The sequence below is a fragment of the Eptatretus burgeri genome, chromosome 2, assembly GCF_056783735.1.
Source record: "Eptatretus burgeri isolate ZD-2024b chromosome 2, Ebu_testis_v1, whole genome shotgun sequence".
NCBI classification, from domain to species: Eukaryota; Metazoa; Chordata; class Myxini; order Myxiniformes; family Myxinidae; genus Eptatretus; species Eptatretus burgeri.
In genome coordinates, this window is record NC_140962.1 from 129,568,251 (window position 1) to 129,595,169 (window position 26,919).

Genomic DNA, 26,919 nt, shown 5'->3' on the forward strand with positions numbered 1-26,919 from the left:
GTGAAAATGATGGCTCTGTTCAAGTTGTGCAAATTTCTGGAGAAGGTCAAGACATCAGCAACCTTCCATCCATGCTGTCATTGTCTTTGTTCTCGGCATCATGCTGCTCTATCCTCATACTCCGCCCTTGTGCCCCACACCCACGGTCCCCATGGTCCTCCTTTCACCTGCGCTTGTGAGCTGCTGTGCAAGACTATACAAGGATGCATTACCGTGTGATGAGCCCTTTCATCCCATGTTTCTTGTGCCGCATTTTGTGCACATCCTATTATGGCACTTTAAGTTTATTGTAATACATCGATGCACTTTATTGACGATGCTTGAATTATTTACTTTATTGACAAATCTGTTGCAATGTCTTTCTGGCACTGCTATCAGCTGAAAGGTCCAGTCGAGTTCAAAAGTAATGGTCATGATTGCAGATAAGATGGCTGGCATAATGTCGTCTCAATTATGTGGTTTTGCACAGCATACAACAATGAGTTCTGGTTGGTTTTATTTCTTCTTAGGTTCGAGTTTGGAATCAGATAGCTTTCATTTGAGTGGACATCCAACCAAGCCAATTACTAAGCTAGACACCTATTAATGTTGTTCTTGCATCCTCAAGTTCCATGCAAGCATTAAAACTACTTAAATGCTTTGTGGGACAACAAACACAGCAAACACAACTGCTTTCTCAATTACTTGCTTGTGAAGTTTGCATTCTTGGAATTACTTGCATGCTTGGAATGTTTCATCGCCACCAAATCCTCAGCATCCATGAAAGGCCTCGGTTTAAAATTTGCTTAAGATTTATCCCAACACAGTTGCTGTAATTTAGTTGGTGCTTAATACGATTGATTTATTGCCACGAGATTGTAAATCAACATTTGCATAAGAATCAACTGCATGACTTTTTTTTTTAATCCGAGGAAATTTCCCTGTGGGAGTGTTTTGATTTCTAAAGTGTGTAGATTATGCTCACTGCCTGGTTGTTTCCATGAGGTTGCAACTTGCTGTCAGTTGTCTGTGCGTGATTTGCTCAACAGTTATTTTTTTTAATCAACATTCAGCAAGACTTGGCCACAATCATGTGTGTCTCAGCCTTGGATTGCTAGGTGGGGAGTGAAATAAAGAATAGAGCAATCCTTTTTCTTTTCCACGGCTACATAAATGCAACACTAACTCATTACTTGGCTTCATGCTGGTGGCAACCTTTGAGTCGATAATACATTGAAGAATATGCTGTGTGAGCACATGTTTACTACTGTGTATTCTCTGTGTGCAGAATATCAAGAAGTTGTTGAAAATCGCCTACAGTAAAGGTAGCGTAAGCTTAGCAGTCCACCGTGTGGGCCGCACCCTGCTCCTCGACCACCTGGATCCTCACGACATTCTTATGCGTTCATCGCAGGTAAGTGCATATGGGAACGATGATTTTACGACAAAAATATGATTTGCAACGAATTTCTTTTTGTTCTCTTCACTTATGAGATATTATTGGCTTTGAATTGTGTGCATTGCCTCAAGATGACCCATTGATCATGATGGTCATTCCTGATGTGAAAATTGTGATAGTTCATCAAGTATACCATATGCACCCTCAGTTGAGCCCCAATTTTGAATGAAGTGTCATGAGGCTGCAGCTGAAAGCTGCATTAAAGCTACCCTCTCCCCCTCTTTAAACACACACATACATGCACCAGCGATTTTGGCCAAAACAATGTAGACAACAAGAAAATGACGAAATATCAATATCTCAAAGATCTTGGATGCTGAAGAATTTCGAAATTGTGTACCAGAGTGATAATTGGAGCAATGGGAAGTGAGAAAGAAGAACCTCAAGGAGATCGTAAAAACCATCACTGGGATTATTACGACAAACAAACTGCAGCTGGAAGCTGTCCGGGGCTAGGTGACAATACTGAAAAGAGCTCTTGGAACAAAAATTTGAGAACAAGAAAACTTTACTACTTGGTCCATAAATTGTGATCCCTCACTGAAACGGAGGTGGATACTTCAACACCTGAGAGGACCCACCTTCCAAAACTTGCATATGGAAATAATCAACAATACGCATGCACGTACACACACACACACACGCACACGCACACGCACACGCACACGCACACACACACACACACACACACACACACACACACACACACACACACACACAATTTAAAGTTTAGCAATAGTGGTCTCCTCTTGCAAAACATTCCTTTGAATGTTAATGGAATGCAAATTACACGGTCACTTTGTTATCCCTGTTGAGAGTTTAATATTCCCAATAAGGTATTAAAATTCCCTTCCCTGCAAAATTGTTTCCTCATTAAAATATGAAACTGCCCTTGCCATCTGTAATCCCCTGCAATTCTTTTAAATCCAATTAAGCTTGACTTTTTATGCCTCTTCTGACAAAGTCGCCAGAGGTATTATGTTTTAGGGTTGTATGGACATATGTACGTATTTCACACTTTTGTGACACTTTATGACCCTAACAAATCGTCCGTCCGTCTGTCCGTCTGTCTGTCCATGCTAATTTTATCCTTTTTCTCTGCAACCACTTATCCGACTGACATGAAATTTTCACCATCGGTGCGCCAACTCATGCAGAATATTTAAATGATAATTATGATGTCGTAGGTCATGTCATGTGTTAGCCATGTTGGAAAAAAAGGAAAATCTTTGGACCTCTGTATCTCTGAAACCACTCCATGGAAAAAATTAAAACTTGGCACATGTCAAGTACTCCCCAAGGGAAACTATTTTTTTGTTGTTGTTGATGTCATAATTGCATTGTTATGATGTCAATTGTATACGTCAAATGTTTTATCTGATCAGTATGAAAAATTTTGAGGGTCATCTCAGGCTAAATTGTATGGGGGGGGGGGGGCAGAAATGGATGATGTCATCGGTTATGTGGTTCGGCAGGCAGCCTTTTAAAAAAAAATTTCACATGAAAGCCTTCAAAAATATCTGAAACGGCTGAACAGATCGAGGTAAAACTTTACAGGTATGATCGCCTAGTCATGAGGAAGAAAAAGTTCGTCACCTCTGACATAGGTCACATGGTTTGACAGCTATGATTTTTTGAAGAATAAACCTTCAAAAATATTCTTCTCCAGAACAGCTGGACAGATCGAAGGGAAACTTCACACACACACACACACGTTTCCCAAGTCAAGTGTTCACAAGTAATTGATGGGTCACATGATGTGGCAGTCATTTTATATTGAATGAAAATCTTTTTTTTTAAAAACATGAAACAATTCTTGAACCACTTCATCAATCGACGTGAAACTTCACAATTATGATCGAGTGGACATGTGGAATATATGTTTTGAATTTCAACCTGATCGGACGTATGGTCTGGCATCGAGAATTATTTCATTTTCTTGAAACTGGTTTCAGGGATTTAAATCAAACTTGGTACAAGTATGTATAATGATGTAATAATGTGGACAGAGGCATATCTGTCAATGTCGTGATGTCAAAGAGTGCCCTTCTACTTAAATATTGCAGCGCTAAATTAGAGTCAAGCTTACATACTAGTTTTTATCATGCTTTCCTACATGTCCATAAAACATTGAACATATTTGTGATGGTCCTGCAGCTTATCAGGGTGTGTTGAGCTGCGTCGCGATGTGTAGGGTACGTGGGTGGGAATCTAGAAATAGATGGGGGAGGGGGATAGTGTAGGGTGGAGGGAGGGAGGTGAAGTGGTTTACTTACATTGCATCGTTCATTGCTTGAGAGAAAGATGGAAGGGGAAATGCACAGCTCGGTAAATCTTTTTCCCCCCCTTTTGAGGTGTTGGCATTTGAAATGCTGATGCTGCAGGCACTGTCAGTGAAAAGGTTTTGGTGCTCCCTGCACACTGTGGGGTGGTGGGTGGGGGGGGAGGGGATCCATGAACTCGATGGATAATTCGTCCTCCAGCTAAACCAAGGACAAGCTTTCATGTCAGCCGGATGTTTGTCCGATTATGGTGATGTTTGAAGGATGGTGATGGAAGAAGGAAAGATGACACATCGTCATTAAAATGATCAAATTTCAGCACAGGAATAATTTATAGGATGAATTGCTAAATATACAAGCACGAAAAAATTTGCAGGATATGCTTTTTAATTTTTTATTTTTTTTGGTTTTGTGAATCTTTAAATGTGATAGACGAGCTTTCGCAGCAAATGCTATTCGATCGCTGCACGGGCAACCACAAGGATCTCGGTGACGTGATATCAGACATTGCCACAATTGAAAATGTTGCATTTGGTGGGAGCTTCAAATTATTCTCGACCTCTTTTTTTTCTCGAACATGGATTAACTTGTAACCATCCATCCTAATTCTGTATTCCTCAAATGTGGTGGTTTCAACTGCGACCATGTCAGATGACTGGGAGTTTGCTCTACAACATCCAGCCATGCCATTGCAGCAAAGCATTTATGTAACTCCATGGGATGTTACCCAATCCATGAACTTCCCCACACCTCTGGTAACAGCATGCCCTCTCTTCTGGACCTGGTAAAAATGAACTTTCCTTCCAACCTATCCTGATTATCTGTCTGCTCATCTCGGCTCTACAAACCATATTTCTGTCAAAGCCCTTATTGCTCGCTTCGGGCTGACCCTCAATGGCGCTGAATAAGCCTTGCATACACACCAACTGGCAGGGACTGCAATCTGCCCTCTCACAAAAGGATTGGGTTGCCATCTCCACAGGATCTCATATTGATTCTGCCAGGGAATATTTTCACAAAAGACTACTCGGGACGAGCTCCGATGTGCTGCATTCATATTTTTAAGTTAATGCTACATGATTGCCGAATCCTGTCTGTGGTGATCTTCCATCTCTCGGCCCTAGTACACTGAATTGTGTGGCCAGGAGTTGTGGTCAAATGGCTTGCTTTCTCAACATGGAAGGCTAAACCAACTGAGGCTTTTGTGTCTACCCTGGAGAAAGTAGAGAAAGTTATGTCTCGCAGCCTCCATCCTGCTTCAGTGACAGACCCAGAAGGCATCACTGCCTGTGTACGCCCATCCTGTACTCCTGCTCTTGCTACTGTCTGTGTGCTGCAACCTGTCATTGTCCTTTGACCACCTCCCAGCTAGCTGAAGTCAGTAAACATAACTCTCATTCATAAGAATGTAAGAATGTGCAAAAACAGATTCCCTCAAGAGCAGACCAATAAGCTTACTTTGTGTTGTCGGCAAATGTTCTCTGGTCAGGAGTGTTTCATCTCACGAACAGCTGAGTCACATCACCTTCGTGTTTTTACAATCAAATCTTTGTTTGCAAGAAAAAGTCATTCATTATACTGCTATTAATACAAACATTATTTGGATTGCTTAGCCAGTCCTTTTAGCTTGAAAATGAAAATGGCTGGCAGGAAGACCTCGTGGTATGCACACTCACCTCTAAGCCATCTCGCCTGAGTTCAAATCCCACCCCAGCTACAAACTGTCCTGGTGTTGCTCAGGCTGGGTGAGGCGTCAATCAATGTGTGTGCCGGCCCCGCCATGGACGTTACATAATTTACAAATCTGTCCGTCCATTGCATGGACGTTACTGCCAGCATTAGTTGGTGGACGTTAAATATCCCACGGTGACCTTTGTATGAATGCGAGCTATCGTCATAGTCGAACTATCATCATAGGCGAGCTATCGCCGGCACGCTGAAAAAAATCCAAATTCATGTTCTAACATACAACGGCTACTGTATCAGCAGCAAAGCCACGTCCCTTGCGGCCGATGATGTTACTTACAGCCATGTGCTGTGTATAATAGAAGAATAAGAATAAGAAGAAGAAGGAGTGAAAATAATTCCATCGTTAATATTGCTGCTGTCAACTTTGTGTACCACATGTAAAGCTTATATAGTTTGATGTGTTTACCTGACCTTTCATCTGAAAGAACTTCCTGTAGTGATGGAAAAATTGGTTTTCATCTTCATAAAAATTTCTCTGAGAAATCTAGGCTATAATTTTTAACCATTAATATTTAGATTGCTGCAATACTATGCATTAAAGCCTGGTGTTGGCTTAGCGGTTAAGGTGGCTGGCATGGGACCTAAGGGTCCTGAGTTCAATCCCCTGTCAGCCAATGAATTAACACGCGGTGGGGTTGACTCAGCCTGTCATTCTTCCGAGGTCGGCAAAATGAGTACCAGTGTACTGGGGTAATAACCATTTGGGGTAACCTGCATCGGAGTGGCGACCCTTCCAGGACTGTATTACCTGCCAATGAAACTGCCTCAGCAGCCCTATGTGTGATATTGGTTCACGAAAAAGTAAGTGACCACTATATTCGTCATTGGTGTGTGTCTGTCTGTCTGTCCCGAGCATAGCTCCGTGGGTTTTGATCCGATCCTGATAAAATTTTGGTGGGAGGTTTATATCATGATCTAGTTGTGTTTTCCTGAGAATAGGCGTGGTGCGCCCATTATGGGCGGAGCCACGCCCAAAAAACATGTGTTTTTAGGGGGTAGCCGATTTCAATTTGCACCTTCTCCGAGGGGGTTTGTCGAATCTGGCAGGGGTTTCGGTATTTGGTTAACCCAATGGCACCTACATAGCCCCACGGAGCTCGATTTTTCATTTTCGTCCCAAGGTCAAGGTCACAAGGTCACGAACTTTGAAAATTGCGAATTTTGACATAAAAATCTATCTTCTCCGAGGGGGTTTGTCGAATTTGGCAGGGGTTTCGGTATTTAGTTAGCCCAATGGCACCTGCATAGCATCACGGAGCTCGATTTTTCATTTTTGTCACAAGGTCAAGGTCACAAGGTCACGAACTTAGAAAATTGCGAATTTTGACATAAAAATCATACGAACGCCCAAACTTTGAGAGCTGGGATGACAATATTTTTTATGCATAATCTTTCATTCCCCACCTAAAGTCTTGAAACCATTTTGCTCTATCTCGAACACCTTGCCCGTGGCGCCCCCTTCAAGTTTGTTTTTACGCTGATTTCATCAAAGTATGGATAATCCGAGGAGTGCAAAATGACATATATTGTTATATGTCATTGTTCCTGGACCAAATGACGTTATATTGTTCCTGGAATGTTCCAGAAGAAGTTTTGCACCAAAGGTCATAATCCTTGACCTTTGACCCTTAAAGTTAACAAAGGTCAAATTTTCAAAGTTGTGGGAATCGAACCGGGTTTTCGACCTTCTTCGACAAACGAACTCCAATAAGCTATATCACGTATCCTGTTTCCTTATTTTAATGTCCACAACATTGTTTTGTGACCTTTAAAGGTTATGCAAAGGTCAAATTTTGAAAGTTGTTGAACGAAACCGAGTTTTCGACATTTTGCAGCTAATAACCTGTCACTCGTACCACATCATGTTGATCATTTTTATAACTTGGTCAAAAATTATCACATTGTCTCATCCTTGACTTCTGAAACAATCTACATCGTCAAATACCGCTCGTGAACCATTGCCGTCTCCAGACTTGTTATTATTTATTAATACTATGCATTGCTTGTAAATATGTCATGCTACAGACTGGAGACTGGCAATGGCTCAAGGATCTGTATCAAAAGCTTGCAGCAGGGAAATGCCCAAGGAAGAAGAAGAGTCGAGAACAGTTGCATCGGCGGGCCATCCTTTCCAAGTTTCTGTACCATAGGTAAATGCAGGGACTTCTGTCATTTCAAATAATCTTTAAATATCATGACTTACGAATAGTCCTGCAGCGTAGTCTGATATTTCAGATCAATTGTTCAAATTTGCATAAAAGCACCAAAATTGGTACACATGTAGAATAATGTATTCCGAACAATTCTAGATATGGAGCCACCCGAGATTGTGCCTTGGTCAGCTTCGGCAACCATTTTCCAAAATGGCCACCATTCTACTTTTGCGATATTGGCTATATGCTCTTATTTTCTTATTGTATTGGTGGTAGATATAAGGAAAGTGTTAAAATTCAGTAAATTGACCATGAAAAGGCGTATTCAAATATTATGAGCCAGTATTTTCTTCATGGTGATGTGTCTCCTCATTGGCATTTGGATGCATGTTTGCCTCCTCAAACTCCATGATCACTCTGGCCACCTCGGGTCCGGCGACCATCCAGCGCCTCAGAGCACTGGGATTGTCCGTCAAGCCAACGGCACCTCCGTCACCCTTGACACGGGCATTGTTTTGTTCATGCGCTTGGTCAAGAGGAATTGCTAAGAATGCCCACTTGGTCTTTTGCACTGTGAGGTGGCCTGCCTTGAACTCATTGTAGATCTCTGGGTGCTGTTGTGGAAGTTCTGCCATGTCACACAGATGGACCGGTATCCACCGGGCATAGTTTATATGGTCCAGCGTGAAGAATCATGGGACTATCTCAGTGAGAGCATCCAGGTACATGATGAAATCTCCCTCTCTCAGAGATCGCACGTAGATTCGGATGGAGTGCTCCAGATCCAGGACTGTTGCCCAGTACAAAAACTGGGGAGAGCTGTTCTCTTTCTCATGGCACCAGTCTTCGAAGTCCTCGGGAGGCTGGTCATCTTCTGCAAGGTCAGCTGGTCAAAGCTGACTAAGGCAAAATCTCGAGTGGCTCCATATCCAGAATTGTTCAGAATACATTAGTCAACATATGTAACAATTTTGGTGCGTTTATGAAAAGTCGAACAATTGGTTTGCTATGCTGCAGTACTATAATTATCACCTTTTGCATAAGGCATAATGGAATAGGATTTTGTGTGCTTTTATGGCCCCTTATTAAGGGACCAACATTTCAAAATTGAGAACTGGTTTGGCATTATCAGATCAAGAAGGCAAGAGTATTAGAACTAGGAAACAGGACATGGAACCTTTGTCCTGGAGTCCTTTTATCCTACAATGACCTTTTGTCAAATATTTTCTCAGTATTGGTGATGGGAGCCAGGAAGAGATGGCACAGGGGCAAGGTGATCATGGACAGCCGCCGGATAATCAAGAATCTAGTTGTGGAGATGAACTGTGGTTAACATGGCCACCTCAATCTTGTCCTGAGCCTCCACCTTCACCACAAATGGAGGTGAGTGTAATGCTAAGAGCTCTCTAATTGATGAGCTCCCATTAATGTCTGACTTACTGGTTCAGAGCTCTGCTGTTAGGTTAATCAAGTGTCATTCCGCAGCCTATCGATAACGATTTCCAGAGGAACGTTCTCTGGACCTTTGAAGACATCCGCATGCTTGTTGGCTCAAATCTTCCCATATTTGGTGGGGGGAAGTACCCGGCTGTGAGCCTTCGACTCAGGTACTTGGTATATCTCACCCACATGGTTTAGCTTGTATGAACCGAATTTGAATCCATTAAGTTCACCTTATCACCATTTTAAGTGCTGTAATAGCTCAATCTCTTGTAATTATATTCCCTTTTGCTCTGCCATCTCACTTGAGCAAGACTGGTTAAACTTGCAGGCCAAATTTTAGGCCTTTAAAAAAATGTCCATTCCTATTAACTTGCTATGCCTTAAAAAAAATGGGTTTTTTTGCTCATTTACATCCAAATTGTCCACTTTTGCACAAATGGCAAACTTATCTTTTCAAAAGGTTAATTTTAATGGTCCTTTACAAATGTCTTCTCCTTCCGACAGGGACAGCAACAAGCCGATCAACATTCTGACCGGAATTGACTACTGGCTGGACAATCTGATGTGCAACGTCCCTGAACTTGTGATGTGTTTCCATGTGGATGGCATTGTTCAGGTCTTGCAACTATAGACTCTCCACAGTTTTTCACCGCCTACAATTATTTATGTCTCCGCAGCTGAAGGCCAGAAGCTTTATGTTTTTGGGTTGTTTGTCTGTGTGTGCATCCGTTATCGTTTTTTTGTTTTTTTGTTTTTTTGTTTTTTTTTTGTTACCATGATAACTTGAGAACCACTGAAGGAGTTTCAACCAAACTTTGCAAAAGTGTGAAATGTGATTCAAAGATGAACTGATTACATTTTTGGTTTAAAACATTTAAGGTCAAAGGGAATGTGACCTTTAATTGAAAATCAGTTTGTTACTGCAATAATTTGTGAACCACTGAAAGAACTTCAACCAAACCTGGCATGAGTATGGACTGCAATCAGGGATGGTAGAAGGACCAGGGGCATAGTTTCTTTGAGGGCATAAAAAATTTAGAATCATAGAGAAAGGTTGAAAGTAAACTGGGAAATTAAAACACATGGACCGAGCATTGAACTCGGGAAAATTAGAATTGTTCTCTTGCAACAGCAAACTCAGTTATACATAATTTACAAATTTGGCACCTTCCAGCAAAGTCTTAATACTCTTTGCAAAACACTTACAGGCCTTATCTTTACTCAAGAAAATATCAATCGATTCATATAAGGTGCGTTTTATGGGTGTAATTCACCCTTAAGCACCTGGGTAGGCCGTTAACTGTGGTCAATTACTCAGTGAAAGTAAGCACAAAAACAAAAAAAGATTTTCTGCATTGTATTAAACCACGAAATATCTTCTTTCTGATATATTTTTGCTTATTATCTGAATAATATCTGGAGATCAACAGGAAGTTTCAAATTGAAGGTGAAATTGAGGCCTCAAATGAAACTAAAAAGTGGCACTCGCGATCAAAATGGAAGTGCACTAGACAGCTGTTGCACAATAAAAGGTCCCAAAAAGTGACAGCACCCACATGCGGTGAGGTTATTTTAACTATTCACGATAACGAGAATTATCATTCACAAGTAAAAGTATCCGGCCCCCCGAACAGGAAAAGCAAGCAAAAGTATCCATCCCCAGTGACAGGAACAGTTTATGTTAAACAGTTTATGTTAATCTATAGATTTGAATTATTTCCTGGACTTTAAAAAGGTTAATTGTGTTGCACTCTTGGTTTCACTCAGAGCTGAAGCTCTGAGCTACTTATTCCGCCTACTGCAAAATTGTGGTGCAACATCGGGCAGTGGAGGTTCATTTAGTCTAAAAAGAGTGTAGAATACCTTGCTAGCAAAATAAAATTTGGCATCAACATTATTCATGCCTGTTCTCCCATCATTTCAAAAGTGAATGTTGAGCTTTTCAAATGCAGCGTGGGAAGCAGCTGCCTTAAACTAGAGACAGACGAACGCACGGACAGACACCATGGTTCTATGTGTGTGTGTGCATATATATATATATATATATATATATATATATATATATATATATATATATATATATATATATATATATGTACACACACACGTACACTTGTGGGGCACCTGTGGGAAACCCATGGGCATAGATATGTATGACATTTTGACCGGGCACAGGGAAGATGAGGGAGGTAAGGGGTGAGGGGTGGGAGAGTCCGATATTCTCACCTTTTGCTGAAACCGAAGCTTAAACCATCTTCTTGACTTCAAAAAATGAAATCAGATGTCGAATTAGTGTTAAGATAAAGCTGTGAGGGAGTCTGAATGGACTTCATGTTACAGGCCTTAATTTCACTTAAAATGCATTTTGTCTAAAAACGCAAATTTTCTTCCCATTTTTTTGCAACCGAGTCTTAAACCATCTTAACATCCATGAACAATGAAATCATATATCGAATTAGAGTTGGGATAAAGCTGTGAGGTAGTAAGAAAGTGCGAGCCTTACAAAACAGGCTGTACGAAGGAAACAAGATGGTGGTGATTTGATTTTGATGCCCCTCCTTGGGGGAAGCCGTGCCATGGGAAGGTCCTCCCAGTGTCCCAAATGGACAGACAGACTGACAGGTGAAGATTTTAGATGTATATGTATGTATGTATGTATATATATATATGTATATATATATATATATATATATATATATATATATATATATGTACACACATATATTAGACAACGATTAGTGCATTGCTAAGCACAATCGCTATACGTACTGTAGCTCTATGGCAACTGTAGGTTTGTCAGGTCGTGTCATTCGCTGCCAACTTATGTGCGGTGTTTTTTGGCAGCCAAAGGATATGATGCATTTTCAAAGTCTCTTCCACTCTGTTAGTTCAGCAAGGTTGTCTGACATTTTCGGGTGTCCGCATTATATGGCATCTTCTGTCCCTTCTGGCAGAAGGTAGGTGGGGAATTTCTCCCTTACCCTTCCCCGCTGATGAACATACAGAGATGAACTGATTCAATTTTTGGATTATACAGGTTAAATGTCAAACATCATGTGCCCTTTGAGAATGTTTACGCAGACCATAACTCAGGTCTGCAGACCATAACTCAGGTCAGGTTTACGCAGACCATAACTCAGGTCTGCACTCATTTACGCAGACCATAACAAAGGGCGGAGGAGCTCCTTGTGAGCCAACGGCCATCCATATCTAGTGCCCAACTGTGTCTGCGGACGTCCTCCTGCAGTTGGGTTACTTCTTATTAGGAGGTTGGTGGCAGGATTTGCACTCCAGCCACCGTAAAACGCTTCATTCCGCAAAACGCAAAAACGCAAAAAAATCTGAAAACCCACTCCGTGGGAGTACCTCCTGTGCAGCTTCCCTTCGCAGGGCAGCTCACCGGATGATGGGATTGGGGCAAAGCCTTCGGGACCCCCAATCTTTGATAGGAGGGAAACCACGGGGTAACATCCCTGGGTCAGATTGCGGGAGAGTGTGTCGGAGTGGTGCTGAGGTGTCGTCCACCAGACGGCGGTCTCCTTGGGTTAACCTGAGGCGGTCCCTTCGGGTGGGTGCCTGGAATGTCCTATCCCTAAGAGAGGATGATCACCTGTCTCTGTTATCATCTGAGCTCAAGCGTTTGGACATCGGGATTGCAGCTCTCTCTGAGGTTCGGAGACCGGATTGCGGCGAGATAATGGTGGGTGGTTACACCTACTATTGGTCTGGTCGCTCTGATGGTTACCATACCCAAGGAGTTGCTGTAGCTGTGTCCAATAAGCTGACCCCAATGATAATTGAGGTAACACCGGTCAACGAGCGTATTATGAGATTAAGGATTCGTCACTCCTTAGGTGTCATTTCCCTGGTCTCTATTTATGCTCCGACTGAGGCGAGTGATCTTACCGTGAAGGATGCATTCTACGCCACACTCGAGTCTGTGGTTGATCAGTGCCCCAGACGAGATACACTTCTAGTCTTGGGGGATTTCAATGCATCGACTGGAACTGATAGGGATGGTTATGAGGTGTGTGTTGGTCCCCATGGGTCAGGAACTATGAACCAGAATAGCACTAAGTTCCTTGACTTTGCAAGAAGTCATGGACTTAGGGTGGCTGGTTCATGGTTTCAGCGCCCGCAAGCTCATCGCTGGACTTGGTATTCCAACGCTGGCGGTGTGGCAAAGGAGATTGACCATGTCCTCATTGACGGTCGTTGGAGGATGATCCAGAACTGCAGGGTCTACCGGAGTGCTCAGTTCCTCAATACTGACCACAGGCTTGTTGTAGCAACTCTAAAGCTGCACCTTAAATCCTGGAGAATGGTACCATCCCAGCCTAGGCTGGATGTTGCCAAGCTCAGGGATGAGAGAGTAGCTGAGGAGTTTGCGAACAGGCTGAGTGGACACTTGGGGGGTCTGGGTGCTTTGGGGGGTCCTGAAGAGTTGTGGAGCACCTTCAAGACCACCGTCCTTGATGTTGCCGGTGGATGCCTTGGAGTTCACCGCAGGGCAAAGAAGAATTTTGTCTCTCAAGGGACACTGGATACCATTGACCAGAGTCGCAGGGCCAGGCTGAATGGCAGAGCTGAGCTGTTCAGGGAGCTGAGGCGTAAAACTGTACGTGCACTGAGGGTGGACAGGGAGGCCTATGTGCGAGGAATCTGTGAGGGGGTAGAGCATCACCTGTGGACAGGTGATTCTCGTCCCGCTTACAGGGGAATTCGCGCATTACGTTCATCCAAGCCCATCCCTCGGAGCACTGCAGTTCGAGCAGAGAGTGGTAGGCTCTTGACAGAGGAGTCTGAAGTGAAGGCCCGCTGGGCCGGTTACTTTGAGCGGTTGTACCAGGCTGATCCACCAGCTGTCGAGTTGGACGTTAAGGGTGTTACAATCCCTGTTGCTGACCCTCGAATCAACTGTGGTCCACCATCGCTTGTGGAAACACGGGCTGCGGTGAACCAGTTGAAACGGGGCAAAGCTCCAGGGATCTGTGGCATCCATGCTGAACTTCTCAAGGCTGGTGGAAATGCTGCACTCGCGTCGTTGCATGCAGTTTTGTGCTCTGCCTGGAACACAGGCATCATCCCAACTGACTGGAAGAGGGGCCTTGTTGTCCCTCTCTGGAAAGGGAAGGGTGATCGCCAAGACTGCAACAACTACCGAGGGGTGACGCTGCTCTCAGTGCCGGGCAAGGTCTTTGCTCGGATAATTCTTGATAGGGTTCGCCACCATCTGCTTGAGCACCAGCGTCCAGAGCAGTCAGGCTTTACACCAAAGAGGTCAACGATTGACCGTATCCTTGCTCTTCGTGTCCTCACTGAACGCAGACGAGAGTTTCGGCAGGGGCTGCTTGCAGCCTATGTTGATCTCTGTAAAGCGTTCGATTCAGTGAATCGGGATGTCCTCTGGAGGATTCTTGGTCTTCGTGGGGTGCCACCGAAACTGATCGATCTGATGTCTGAACTCTACTCTGGTACTGAGAGTGCTGTGAAGTGTGGTGGTACCGCCTCTGACTTATTTCCAGTTGTTACTGGAGTTCGTCAGGGATGTGTACTTGCCCCCACACTTTTCAGCACTTGTATGGACTGGATTTTTTGGGAGGATGTCGGAGAGATCAAGTTGCGGTGCATCGTTTGGCAATGTCAAGATCTCGGACCTTGATTTTGCAGATGATGCAGTCATCTTTGCGGAGACTTTAGACATCCTCTTGGGGGCCCTCGAGGTGCTGAATGAGGAGTCGGAGCCGTTGGGATTACGGATTTCTTGGGTCAAAACAAAGATCCAGGCTTTCGGTGACATCTTGGATGCTGCTGTCCTGTCTGTGTCTGTTTGTGGTGAGGATGTTGAGGTCGTGGATAGATTCACTTACCTTGGCAGTGATATTCATGTCTCCGCAGGTTGTGAGCCGGAGGTCAATAGACGTCTGGGTCGGGCCTGGGGAGTCATGGATTCACTGGATCATGGGGTGTGGCGCTGCCGGTACCTGTGCGGGAGGACGAAAGTCCGAGTCTTCAGGTCCTTGGTACTTCCAGTCTTGCTCTATGGGTGCGAGACTTGGACTCTGACCAAGGATCTGAGACGGAGACTTAATTCCTTTGGTACCAGGTCTCTTCGGAGAATCCTTGGCTATCGCTGGTCGGATTTTGTGTCCAACGAGCGGTTGCTGAGAGAGACTCGGATGAGATTTGTTACCTGCATAGTCCGTGAGCGTCAGCTGCGGCTGTATGGACATGTGGCTCGTTTTCCTGACGCTGATCCTGCTCACCAGATTCTCTCAGCGAGGGAGTCTCATGAGTGGAGGCGGCCAGTGGGCCGACCACGTGCCTCATGGTTGCAGCAGGTTGACCATCATCTCAAGGAGATGGGGATGGGCCTGGCATCTGCCTGGGGGATGGCCAGACGGAGGCCCCTGGAGTACCGGCGGAAAGTGGACGCAGCGACGCGCTGTTCTGGCACATGCTCCCATACCTGACCTGACCATAACTCAAGTGAGAAGCATGTGATGTTGTCTCTCTTCGACTTATCTCTCGTTTCTCTCTCTCGTGTGACCTTTAATTTTTCACATCATCTTTAATTGGGATCAAGCGTAACACTGGATTTACACCCATCACGGGCAGAGGCATATTCATTGACGCATTCACGGCAAATTATGTTTTCTAGTTACGTTCATATCTTTCGTAACCTGAAACTATAACTCACTTTTTAGCTTTTCTTTCTTTGCTTGCAACTATCATCTTTTCATCAACAGAAGTACGAGATGATAAAGACAGAAGACATCCCAAACCTTGAGACATCTCGATTTTCCACCAGGGTGATACGAGACATAGCTCAAAACGTGCTCTCATTCCTGAAAGCGAATTGTACTCGTGAAGGGCATACCTACTGGCTATTCAAGGGTAAGGGCTCTTTGCAAACACTGCATTGGCAGTTTTTTCATACACATCTTCATGCCAACACTGGCATCTTAGCTCAGCAGAAACAAGTGGAGAGGGGGTGGAAAAGAGGGTTTGAATGGAAGCTTCAGATGCCAAGCGAAGGGTGAGCTGGCTCACTGCCCTTGTCTCTGCAGCACAAAGTAATCTTTGACGTACTAAGAATCACGTGCCGGATATGCTTTTCTGTTACCCTGAGTAGCAAATGGTTGCTATTGTGCCGACCAATGTTTGAAAACAAAAATTGCTTTTTGCCCTTTCTAAGTTTAGCTTTTCCATGTGGAGCACCTTTGAGATGCTCAGAACATTGATGAGTGAGGCAATGCACTCACTGGTTCTTCATTTGCTCAGATTTATGTCACTAGACTTGCTGCTGTCCCATAGCTATCACTGAATGATTGTAAAGCCAATTGGTAATGCCTTCTTACACTTGAACATGAGTTCTCCCAAATACAAGTGGTTCTTTGTGGATTTGTTGTTTTTGTTATTGTTGATCACAGCGAGTGGAGATGATATTGTGAAACTTTATGACTTGACCACACTTTGTGAAGAGACACGTCAAGAGAAGAATGAAAATCCTTTTGCTTATCCAGTTGCTGTGCTGCTCTTCAGGTTGGTACATATGAAGGTTTTCTGAATGTATGTTTTTTTTTTGTGGTGATGTGAGAAAGGACAGGATGTGTTTGATGCTTGTCACTGCTTTTAATGGGGATGTGATCAACAATAGTTTCTTGAAATTGTAACTGCACGATCTCAGAGTGGCGAACAGCCTGGTGGGTAAGAAAGCTGAAAGGAGGAAAAGGCGACAACATAGCACTGCACGAACCTTACTCCAGAACTGCATCCGATTGCTGGACAAAGAAAAGCACCCACAAGTGAGAATGTGGAGGTCCCTAATCTGATAAACATGTATATCAATTCGTTTTTACTTATTTCTTTATTTTATTAATGCCCTTGCTGCTTTTTTGACCCTAGCTTCTTGCCTCAGCCAGTTGCATGCTGTGTGACCTTTTTCCTCTCGATGAGGGCAATTGGGAGAGGAGTTCTGGAGAAAAGGGAAGCAATGAGGTGGGAAAGCAGGATGAGGGTGGAGTTCATGCCTCAGAAGATGGCATTGGTGATAGGATAGCAAGCAATTGCCTTGATCCGATTGGCTGCTTTAGCTCTGATGAAGATGAAGATAAAGAGGAAAATGATGATGATGACACCGGAGATGGAGATGAGGAGGATGCAGAGGTCGGGTTTGAGAATGACATGTGCCGGCAGGAAGACCCTGATAGAGACAATGAAGAAGAAATTGTGGCTTCTAAATTCAGGGATTCAGGAGCAATTGTCCCTGGTTCAGACAGAGAGAGTGAGTGTGCGATTGCGGTCATCCCATCTGCTGAGGAGCTGTTGGAACCTGCAAAATACAAGACCTGGCACCCATATAAGGTATCGTGACCTTTAACCATGTGTGAATGGAAATGGGCATGGTGAGGATGAATAAGGTGATCTGTTAGCCACGTATACTTTCATTCATAAGTGTTCCTGGTGTGTTCATATAAAATAAAATCTTCAGCAAGGTCATTTCTCACTATTTGGTTTTAATCCATACCCATTTTCCCTCCACAGGCTAGTTCAGGCCTGCCATGTGGTAGTTTAGAGGAAAGCTGCCATGCTGTATTGACCCACGTAGCCCAGGTACGGTCCATGTCAAGGGAGTCATGGTTACGAACTTACAGCAATAACCTTTTTTAAAGATAATTTTTGCTGTGGTTTGACATTTGAAAGTCAATAACTCCTGTCACGAATAGGAATTTGTATGAATGAGTCAGGATAGAAGAATAATGGGGTGGGATTCTATCAGGCATTTGAACAGTTAAAAACGACATGAACTTTCTCACCCTCATCCACTTTGGTAGGCACTCAGATCTGTGGATTCGAGCCTACAGCAATGTGGACATCCATCTTTAGATCCATCGACCCCGATACCCTTGAAGTATAAACAGGCTCTGGACTTCAGCTTTGATCTCTCCATCACTGGTAACAGTTACCATCTCCCTGGCACTGTTACACATCGATAAATGGCACACGTTCATTTGTCTGCTAAGTTCCTCACTTCACTACATCTTAACTTTACTCTCAGTTAATGCAGCTTAATCCAAAAACATTCCACTTAATTTCTCATTTTGTTCCTTCTTTGTCAGCTGCAGACATCAAGCCACCCCCACATTGCCTGCCTGCTGGCTGTTGGCAGCAGGTGTTGAAGCAACGCTTGTCTCTGCGAGCAGCACGAGCTTACCATGGTCTAGCACAGGCAGCGACTAAGCGATGCCTGTTGGGTCGCTCATTAACTTTTGTTCACAATGCCCTACAGTGCCTAGGTAGAACTCTGTCACCCACTCATATACCTTAGGGCTAAGGAGATGCCTGAATGTGGATTTCTGATGCACGTGCACCATTTTCTTTCTGCTTATTCCACAGATGCTTGCAACTTCTTGGGGCAAGGGGAGTCCTTGCCTGGCATGCGTGGTTGCCTTTGTCGCTGCCTCCTGCTCTGTGGAGATTTGCAGTTGTGGATCGGTCCTGAAGGAATAGAAAATGGAAGTAATGGAGGTGGAACTAAATATGGAAAGGCCAATGAAAGCGGAGATCTGCCAGAAGTCTCTGATCTTAACCTCCAAATCCTTCAAAGCTTGGAGATTCATGCTGCTTGTCATGGTAATAGCAAGTTTACATCCATTCCTTTGTTCGTTTCATTTCGGTTTTTGCATTTCTTAAAATTCTTTACATTTTTGGTATCTACTGACTTTAGAGGAGAATTTGTAGACCTGAGATCATCCCCCCAAAACCCCCTCATCTCAAATAAGGTGGTCATGAGCAGTTTGTGGATAGCTTCTCCAAAAAGTGTGATAAATTTTCAATCAGCTTCTTGGCAGAAATGTTACAACTGATGGCTGCCAAAGGACATGAAGATGCGCTCGGCCACCGGAAAACCAATCTTTACCGATGAGCTGGATAGCTCAGTGGTGGCGTATTCACCTCTTATCTGCACTGTGTAGTCTGGGTTCCATGCTTGACCAAACTATAACTGTCATCTTGGTCTTTCACAGGCAGGTCATTGCATCATTGAACATGCCGTCCTTCGAGGAACATTAAACTGGGAATCTGTTTGTGGGCATGGTGAACATTAAAGATCCCATCGTGTCTTTCAGCAAAGAGTAGGCGAGTTATCGCCAACACCCTGAACAAATTGCAAATTCCTGCCTGAACCTAATCTTATTCCCCTCTTTTCCTGCTTGTGGAAACTCTTGCTCGTGAAACCTCAAACACATTCTTCTCACCAGGGCTTCAGGTTGGCAATCATCCTCCATTTCTCCCTGTAATATTTTCTAATCTCAATAACCGTCCCCTCTCTCTCCCCACCTATTTGCAGGTTGCTCTTCCTCTTCTCTCTCTTCCTTTTATTTGTTCATCCCCTTGCTGGGTCTGCATGTTACAATAACTTCCTGTCATTATGTTGCCTTATGCACTCTGTCACCTTGCTCATGCATGAGCCAAAGCTTTGTATAGAAAAAAAATAAAGTTACTGGAATCACTGCATGAGCGGCATCACATTCCATTGGAAATGACGCAACCAGCGGCCACATGCTGCGTATGCCTGGTTTGGACTTCTTGCATATTCGGTGAAAATTACCATCAGAGGAAATGCTTCATTCAGATTCTGTTTTCAGCTTTAGGAGAGCAGTGTGACCACTCCTTGGCTTTTTCACAAGATCTTGGCTATTTGTTGTTCACCTTGGTGTCTTTGTTTTCTATAGGTTTTCTTGGCGTATAGGTTTTTTATTATCATCGCTTTTCCGAAACCTTGTGAATTATTGGCTTTTTTCATTGGCTCACCTTGGCATTTATGAAAATGAGGAGTGGTCACACTGAAGGAGAGGAATAAAGGTTCCAGTAACCCTCTCTGGATATTTGTAATCCACCTTGCATAAACACCAAGATCATCATTCCATTGTCATTCTTGGAAACTTGTGTTAAATGCCATGTTTTTTCCACCAGTTTTCATTCTATGCAGGTACTTTACCTTCTGTGTCAGATTTCGTAGTTTTGAAGTGCATTGAATATATGATTTGTTTGAATGATACCAGGAGTAGCTGTTTCACGAGCATAGTTCCACCAGGGCGTTCGTTGAAGTTGATGAAAACTTTGTCGATTTTCCTTCGTCCAGGTTTCTCTTGGGCAACAGAAAACTGTAACAACCGCGAGACCTGCCTTGCATTGGCTGCCAGATGCTATGAGGCCTCTTGGAAACTGGTGCCTGCTCAGGCCTCATCTAAAGAGGCTTCAGGCCTGGACAGTGAGGTTGCTGCTGAACTTTTGGACGGTCCAACTTTGACATCCCACAGTGCGCTTGCCACTGCTCTTCTTAAGCGTTTGGGAAATGTCCGGAATGAGCTCGGGGTCCTTTGCATGGAGCGAGCAGCTAAATTTGGAAAACAAGGTAAGTATTAGTTGTACGTGTGGAAATTGTATGCATCCTTGGTTTTCTAGCGCCACTTAAACAAAGAAATTTCATCGTATTTTGCTGGATGTTGTCCTCAACCCATTCCTGAAAGCATATCTTCATCACCCCTGTCCTTTCAGTTGGCAGGACTTCAGCAGCTAAGCAAGACCTCTGGAGTGAGTGCCTTTGCTGTTTTGAACGAGGCTTACGAGACTTCACTGCAGCTGGCGACAAGAGCAATGCAGCACTATTGCTCTGTAACATGGGTCGTCTAATGCGCCTATCTGCACATGCACACTCAACACAAGAGCAAAGTCGAGGTTCAGCTGCTCCCCCACAAAGCTCGATTCGTCGTGGAGAATTTTCAACAGAAGAGGGCCATTTTTATGAAAAGGCAAAGAATGAAAAGCTTACAAGCAGTTTAATGCGAGCTGTGTGTCTCTGCTCTCATCTCAGTTTGATTGGAAATGATAGTTGGTTGTGTGTAACTAATATTTCTTGTTATGTATACTAATGTCACAAAATAACACTGCTTGGTACATACCTTCCAGAAAGTGGTCAGAAGGTGTCAATTTTTCACTTTGTTAGTTTGGATACAAAGAAGAGTGAGGGAATAGAGCGCAAAGGGGGCAATGCACTGAAACTGAGGCGGTGGGGCAACAGCTGGACATACGAGCAAGGGAATGATGTACAGGAGAAAGGAGAGTAGGAAATTCAGATATATAATGAAAAGGAGCAGATAGAGAAAGACAGGCAAATGATTACAGTGGAGAGAAAGAGAGATTAACAGATCTGTGCATGAGCATGCGGCTTGAACAGACACACACGCACCTAGTACAAAAAAAGCACACCCGAAGGTACGATCAACTCGATTGATATTAACAAAAACGGTCAAACACTGCACTGCAGCCACTACCTCAATTGTATTCCATCCCACTGCTTGAAGAAATGGGATAGCTTATATCCACTGAGCTTGAACCTGGTTGCAAATCACAATAGGTTATGAGCACTTTCATAGACCAACTTCGACATTAAACTATCTATTTTTCCATCTAATATATTGCCTCTTTCTCCTTGCTAGGCAGTGAATTGTTACCAGCGTGCACTGAGTATGCTTGGTACACGTCAGACTCAGCCCGTTATCTGGGATGCTGTAAGCTGGGAGCTTTCTTCCACCTACTTTACCTCTGCTTCGCTGCTTCAAGACTATGCCCCCCTATCCAGGAAGGCTCAGGAGCAGGTTGGTTCTTGGTTCAGACCTGTATTTTAAACTGAGACATGGATTTCAGTTTAACTTGATTGTGGGTCTTAACATTTTTTTTGCTCAGTCGATGTTCTTTCTGTTCTAAAACTTGGCTTGGTCTTTCCTCATTATAAGTGAAGATGTGCATTTTTGAAAGTGTTGGTGCACAACCCAGCTTGATTTGTACATTCCCAACCATCAGGTGGAGAATGAAGTCAGACACTTCATGCGGAAGGCCTTGCAGTTTTGTGAGATCCCTTCTGACTCACCCAAGCACCCACTGTGCGAATATCGTGCCGCCACTATACACCATAGGCTTGGCTCTCTACATCACAACTCCATTCGCAACCAGGTTGGTGGATTGGCTCAGAATACCCGGTTAACTGTGGCCGTGAGCAATACAATCCAAATACATTCAGGTGGACCCACTTGTCAAAAACAGATACCATTTAATTTGACGATTTATGGTAGCTTGCTTCCAGTTTATGGTCATCACACATTGTCTTGGTCTTCTCCAGGTGGGCAATGAAGTAAGCAGAAAGCATGCAAGGGAGCTTGCGGAGAAGCATTACGGTGCTGCTGCCCAACTTTTCCTAAAAACGCTGTCTCCCTGTGAGCTGATCCGTGTCCACCTGGAGCGCCTCGCACTTATGGAGCTTCGATATCAAGGTGGCTTTTACAATGAGCTTGTCACAGTTTGCCCAACACCTAACGTACAAGACCTCATTGCCAAACACACAAATTCCAGTACCTCTGAGCCCAGTATCTAATAACGGTTATCTTCAACAATGCAACAAGTCATGGAATTGAAAATTTGGATTGCGCTTTGGTTTAGCTCAGTTATCGTGAACGTTTCAGCATTTACTGTCTCATCTTAAAAATGATCAGCAAATAAATGCAACCCAAAAATGTCCTCCACCAGTTGACGATAGTCATTGTCGCATTTTCCCACTTTGTGTAATGGCAGTTGCATTCTGATTTGCGATCGGGGCATTCTGCTCCGTATGTTGAAATCTCTCAGCTATCCAACATCCCATGCAGACTTCAAAACAGTTTTGAGCAGTTTGAAGAGAACACTGTTGCCCATCATGGGGTCATTTCACCTTTCTATCAAGCTCTTCAAGCAGGTGTACCTTACCCTCCTTAACGAAATGTGTTGCCTTCGATCATGCACTTTTGAGTGGGGAAGATCTTGCCATTTATTTTTTTTTTGGATTGATATGTGTCTCAAATGGCTCTAAAAACTGGTGTTCCAAAAGGAGGCTGGATAGATTATGGAGTGAAAGCTACATGAGAAATATGGCCACATTTAACAAAAACTTGACTCGTCATCATGAACAACAACCTTGTCATGGTGTCCTTGCTGCACCCGAGGGCCTCTGATAAATCCACTGCTTTGGCAAATTCTTGTAAAGATGTCTAAGCATTCTGCTGGGGGAGGCATGTTCAAGGTGTAACATTGCAGAAAGTGTCGTATTAAACTTTTGGTGGAAGGGCAAAACACCACAATGGGCATATTGAAATAGGTCTTTGGTTTACATCATTTTCCTTATGGTTATGTGGCATTAAATATTACCATTTCCAACCTCCAACATATTGGCAGACCTCTGATCTACCACTGAAAATGCTACTTGGTGATATATTCCAGTTATTTTTATGGTTGAGTGTGTGATGCCGGTTTTAGGCCGAAGCAGCGTGATGGCAAAGCGCCGTGGCCTGGAAGCTTCATTGGATGTCCTACTGAGCACAGAACCAGCACTTTGTTTGCTTGAGCAGGTATTATTGTAGTGGAAGGAAATAGCAAAATATTGTGGAGTCCTCTTAAGTCAAACACGTGCGATTGGACCATTCGTCTTAACATCTTTGCCTAATGAGGAGTAAGAAATTAGATTTATTTTATTTTTTAAGATGTAGGCTATACCAAGCATAGCTTATGCTAAATTCTTCTTTTAATTGTGTCAATTATTTGCACCTACTTGTGGGGTCAGGTGGATGAGAGAATGGTCTGCCCCAAGTTTTTTTGAAACCGAGGCCCGATGTTCGACTGGCAGAAAATTAGAATGCTGGCGATATCTCACCAACTCTTTCTTTCCAAAAGATACACTGGGATCTTTGACGTCCACAGATGCCCCCAGTGTTAGCAGACGGGTCCTCAGTGTTAATGTCCCTTTGATGGATGGAATACACATTAATGCCTCATTCCACATGCGAAGCACCAGGGTGACAGTTTATATTTGCATCAAGATTCAGAGGCTCGACAGCAAAAAGGTAAATGCGTATAACTGTGTGCAATATACTTCGTGGAAAACATGCCAAACGAAGTCCATGGCATAATTAATGAGAAAGTGGACAATAAATTAATGGTGCCAACCGTAGTCCATGGCACAAACAAGTTGTCTGAGAAACGGCTACTTTACAAATATAAGAAAACACTACACAATCAAAAGTACAATACTGAATGCCAAAATACAAATAAACTACAAATAAAAAATCTATTGAGGTAGATTTTTCAGTATTTTGGAGTATTGGTGCATTCTGTGCAAACCTGCCGCATTGTAAGCAGGCGCAAAACTGAGAACACGATGTCAAATTAAAAATATTTTCTTACCCGAAAAAACAAGTGAAATCCTTCAATACAGCGCGTATGGTGAAGAAAATGAATACACCAATGTTAAAATATGCAATTTATGCTTTTTCAGTTGAAAAACAATAAAAAAGCGTACTTAATATTTGAAATGTAAAAATCTTGTTATTATTGTGATAAGCACCTTTATATATAAGAGAAGGAATGAAATCGTTCGATACAGCGTGGCAGGGGGCCGCAAAAGAATGATGTAAAATAAGAAGAAATTAGCTTTCAGCGTTCGGCGCGAAATGCCATGGTGGGCAGAAATGACATCTTTCGTTCGTTCGTACATGAGAGGGGAGCGTTTCTTGTTTTTTTTTTTTTCCGTCAAGCAATAAATTCAATGGTTTTCACATATATAACACATTAGTTTCACAAATTTCCATTGAAAAAAGGCAGTATTGTGTGAATCTAATGTGTAGTTCATGCGGAAACCGGCAAATTATTATTATTATTATTATTATTATTATTATTATTATTATTATTATTATATTGGCCGTCTCTTCGAATTTTTCCGTCAGTTGTCGGCCCATTAATACTCGGGTATTTCCATCAATTGTTTCCGTCAGTTGTCGCCATTTCCATCTAGGTTACGCACTGCCATCTACCGGGGACGGCCGTCATTGGCTGTCACTTGAGGCACGTGGTGGGGGGGGGGGACACCGGAGACATGGTAGACACCGGGGACGTTTCAAACTCGGTGTAATTGTATACCAGCGCACGCACTGTAATAAATAAAGACCGAGATGGACAAACAACCTTTGAAGCAAAGCCGAATGCTTTGGCATATTGCAGACGTAAAGCGAAGTTGTACCGTTGGGAACAAAGGTGTGTGGATGGAGGGAGTTATGCAACCAAATGGACATCATGAAGCGTTGTTCGTCTTATCGGGTTTTTGACTTAACAGGACTCTTCTGTACATTGGGCACTTTCATAACAATGCCTCTGTTTTAGGGAATGAAAATGACTTTGCACATGATGTTGCCACATTTTATTTTTAAGGAGACTGAGCATGAAAAAGCCAACAGAGGGAAGAGTGAAGGAGAGCAAGGCGAGAGAAAAACTACTGCTGAACAAGCAATCAAGACAAAGCATGAAGACAATGTTGCTGAGCCAAAGAGAGACAGGAAGAAGCCTGCAGGAAAGTGTAAAAACAAGGATGAGCAAGAGGGAGCATTTGGTCTGGAGAAAGACAGAATGCCTGAAGAAGATCAGATGAAGAGTAAGAGTGAAACTGAGCAGGAAAATAATGAAGTGGAAAGGCTTCTTGGCCTGTTGGTCAACAGGCTTGCTTCTGTACTGCTGCAGCTGCTCACACAGCAAGGAGGCAATGCACGGAAGAACTCCAGGTTTGTTGCTTTCATTCTCCTTCCTGTGTCATTTCTTGTATCTGTGATCTCCCACCACAACTTGGCACAATGAGGCCAACTCCTATGCTTGATATAAAAATACCCTTGCCTAACCGTCTTAAATTTCCTTGCCAGTATCCACTTGCTTCACCGCACACCATTGTCGATAAGCAAGTCTTCTATCCTTTGTCTTTTTCTCTCCACCATTAACTTCTACCTTTGAAGAAATCTTCTTCTTCTTTCGGCTGCTCCCGTTAGGGGTCGCCACAGCGGATCATCCGTTATGATCCGCATACTGATTTGGCATAGGTTTTACGCTGGATGCCCTTCCTGACGCAACCCTGGTCACCTCTTACGACACAGGGATAAGGATTGGGTTTCGCCATGATTCTGGGCTGCCCTGCACCCTCTCATAGCATGGCCCAGCACAGAGCTTCCGTCCACAAGCGATCCTCCAACCCAAGCCTCCGAGTAGCCGGATTACAGGCGCACGCCACTGCGCCCGGTTCGACCTTTGATGAAATATGAATGTTAAAAAGAAACAACTTTCGATTGGTCAGGAAAGTTTTCCCCTCTGCACTTTCCTCTTCATTCTGCAATACAGTATATGTATACACTGTATATATATATATATATATATATATATATATATATATATATATATATATATATATATATATATATATATATATATATATATATATATATTAGCGGGGTGTGCTGACACATTGCTTACATTGTGTAAGCACACGAACCGTGCCTCCCCATTGTCTCAGGTCGCTCATCTGCATTTTATTTTTCATTTATTTTCATTTTTTTGTTTGTTTGTTTTACATTTTCACTGATGGATGCCATCGGCACACAAAATTATCGTGTTTCCCCATTGTCTCTGGTCACTCACATGCGTTTTTTTTCATATATTCATGAATGGATGTTGTGCGACGATTGTGTGATTTTCCCGATGTACGGGCATCGACATCCATCAGCACACAAAATTTGTTTTCCACGTCACCCGCATGGTACTGATCTAAAATATCATTCAGTGAGTGAGTGAGTCAACGGTTAGAAAGATATATATATATATATATATATATATATATATATATATATATATATATATATATATATATATATATATATATATATATATATATATATATATATATATATATATATAGTTGCGGGTCAGGGACCGGTGGCGAGAACAACCGCTA

General features: G+C 43.2%; 1 protein-coding gene across 7 annotated transcripts in view; it reads left to right on the plus strand.

The window, feature by feature from the left end:
• Positions 1 to 26,919, plus strand: part of EDRF1 (erythroid differentiation regulatory factor 1) — a 57,402-nt gene that overhangs the window by 24,433 nt on the left and 6,050 nt on the right. For 6 of the 7 annotated variants that reach the window (XM_085871199.1, XM_085871196.1, XM_085871198.1 and 3 more), the window contains 20 exons: positions 1,268 to 1,393; positions 7,495 to 7,619; positions 8,855 to 9,005; positions 9,108 to 9,229; positions 9,570 to 9,681; positions 15,815 to 15,962; positions 16,499 to 16,610; positions 16,756 to 16,873; positions 16,974 to 17,432; positions 17,613 to 17,681; positions 17,903 to 18,023; positions 18,188 to 18,364; positions 18,465 to 18,701; positions 20,212 to 20,484; positions 20,628 to 20,881; positions 21,569 to 21,727; positions 21,933 to 22,082; positions 22,249 to 22,399; positions 23,415 to 23,506; positions 25,359 to 25,705. In XM_085871199.1, coding sequence (XP_085727325.1) covers positions 1,268 to 1,393; positions 7,495 to 7,619; positions 8,855 to 9,005; positions 9,108 to 9,229; positions 9,570 to 9,681; positions 15,815 to 15,962; positions 16,499 to 16,610; positions 16,756 to 16,873; positions 16,974 to 17,432; positions 17,613 to 17,681; positions 17,903 to 18,023; positions 18,188 to 18,364; positions 18,465 to 18,701; positions 20,212 to 20,484; positions 20,628 to 20,881; positions 21,569 to 21,727; positions 21,933 to 22,082; positions 22,249 to 22,399; positions 23,415 to 23,506; positions 25,359 to 25,705 — 3,503 coding nt within the window. Of the gene's footprint in view, positions 1 to 1,267; positions 1,394 to 7,494; positions 7,620 to 8,854; positions 9,006 to 9,107; positions 9,230 to 9,569; positions 9,682 to 15,814; positions 15,963 to 16,498; positions 16,611 to 16,755; positions 16,874 to 16,973; positions 17,433 to 17,612; positions 17,682 to 17,902; positions 18,024 to 18,187; positions 18,365 to 18,464; positions 18,702 to 20,211; positions 20,485 to 20,627; positions 20,882 to 21,568; positions 21,728 to 21,932; positions 22,083 to 22,248; positions 22,400 to 22,751; positions 23,394 to 23,414; positions 23,507 to 25,358; positions 25,706 to 26,919 lie in introns of those variants that run through there. The other variant, XM_085871202.1, reaches the window with a different exon arrangement.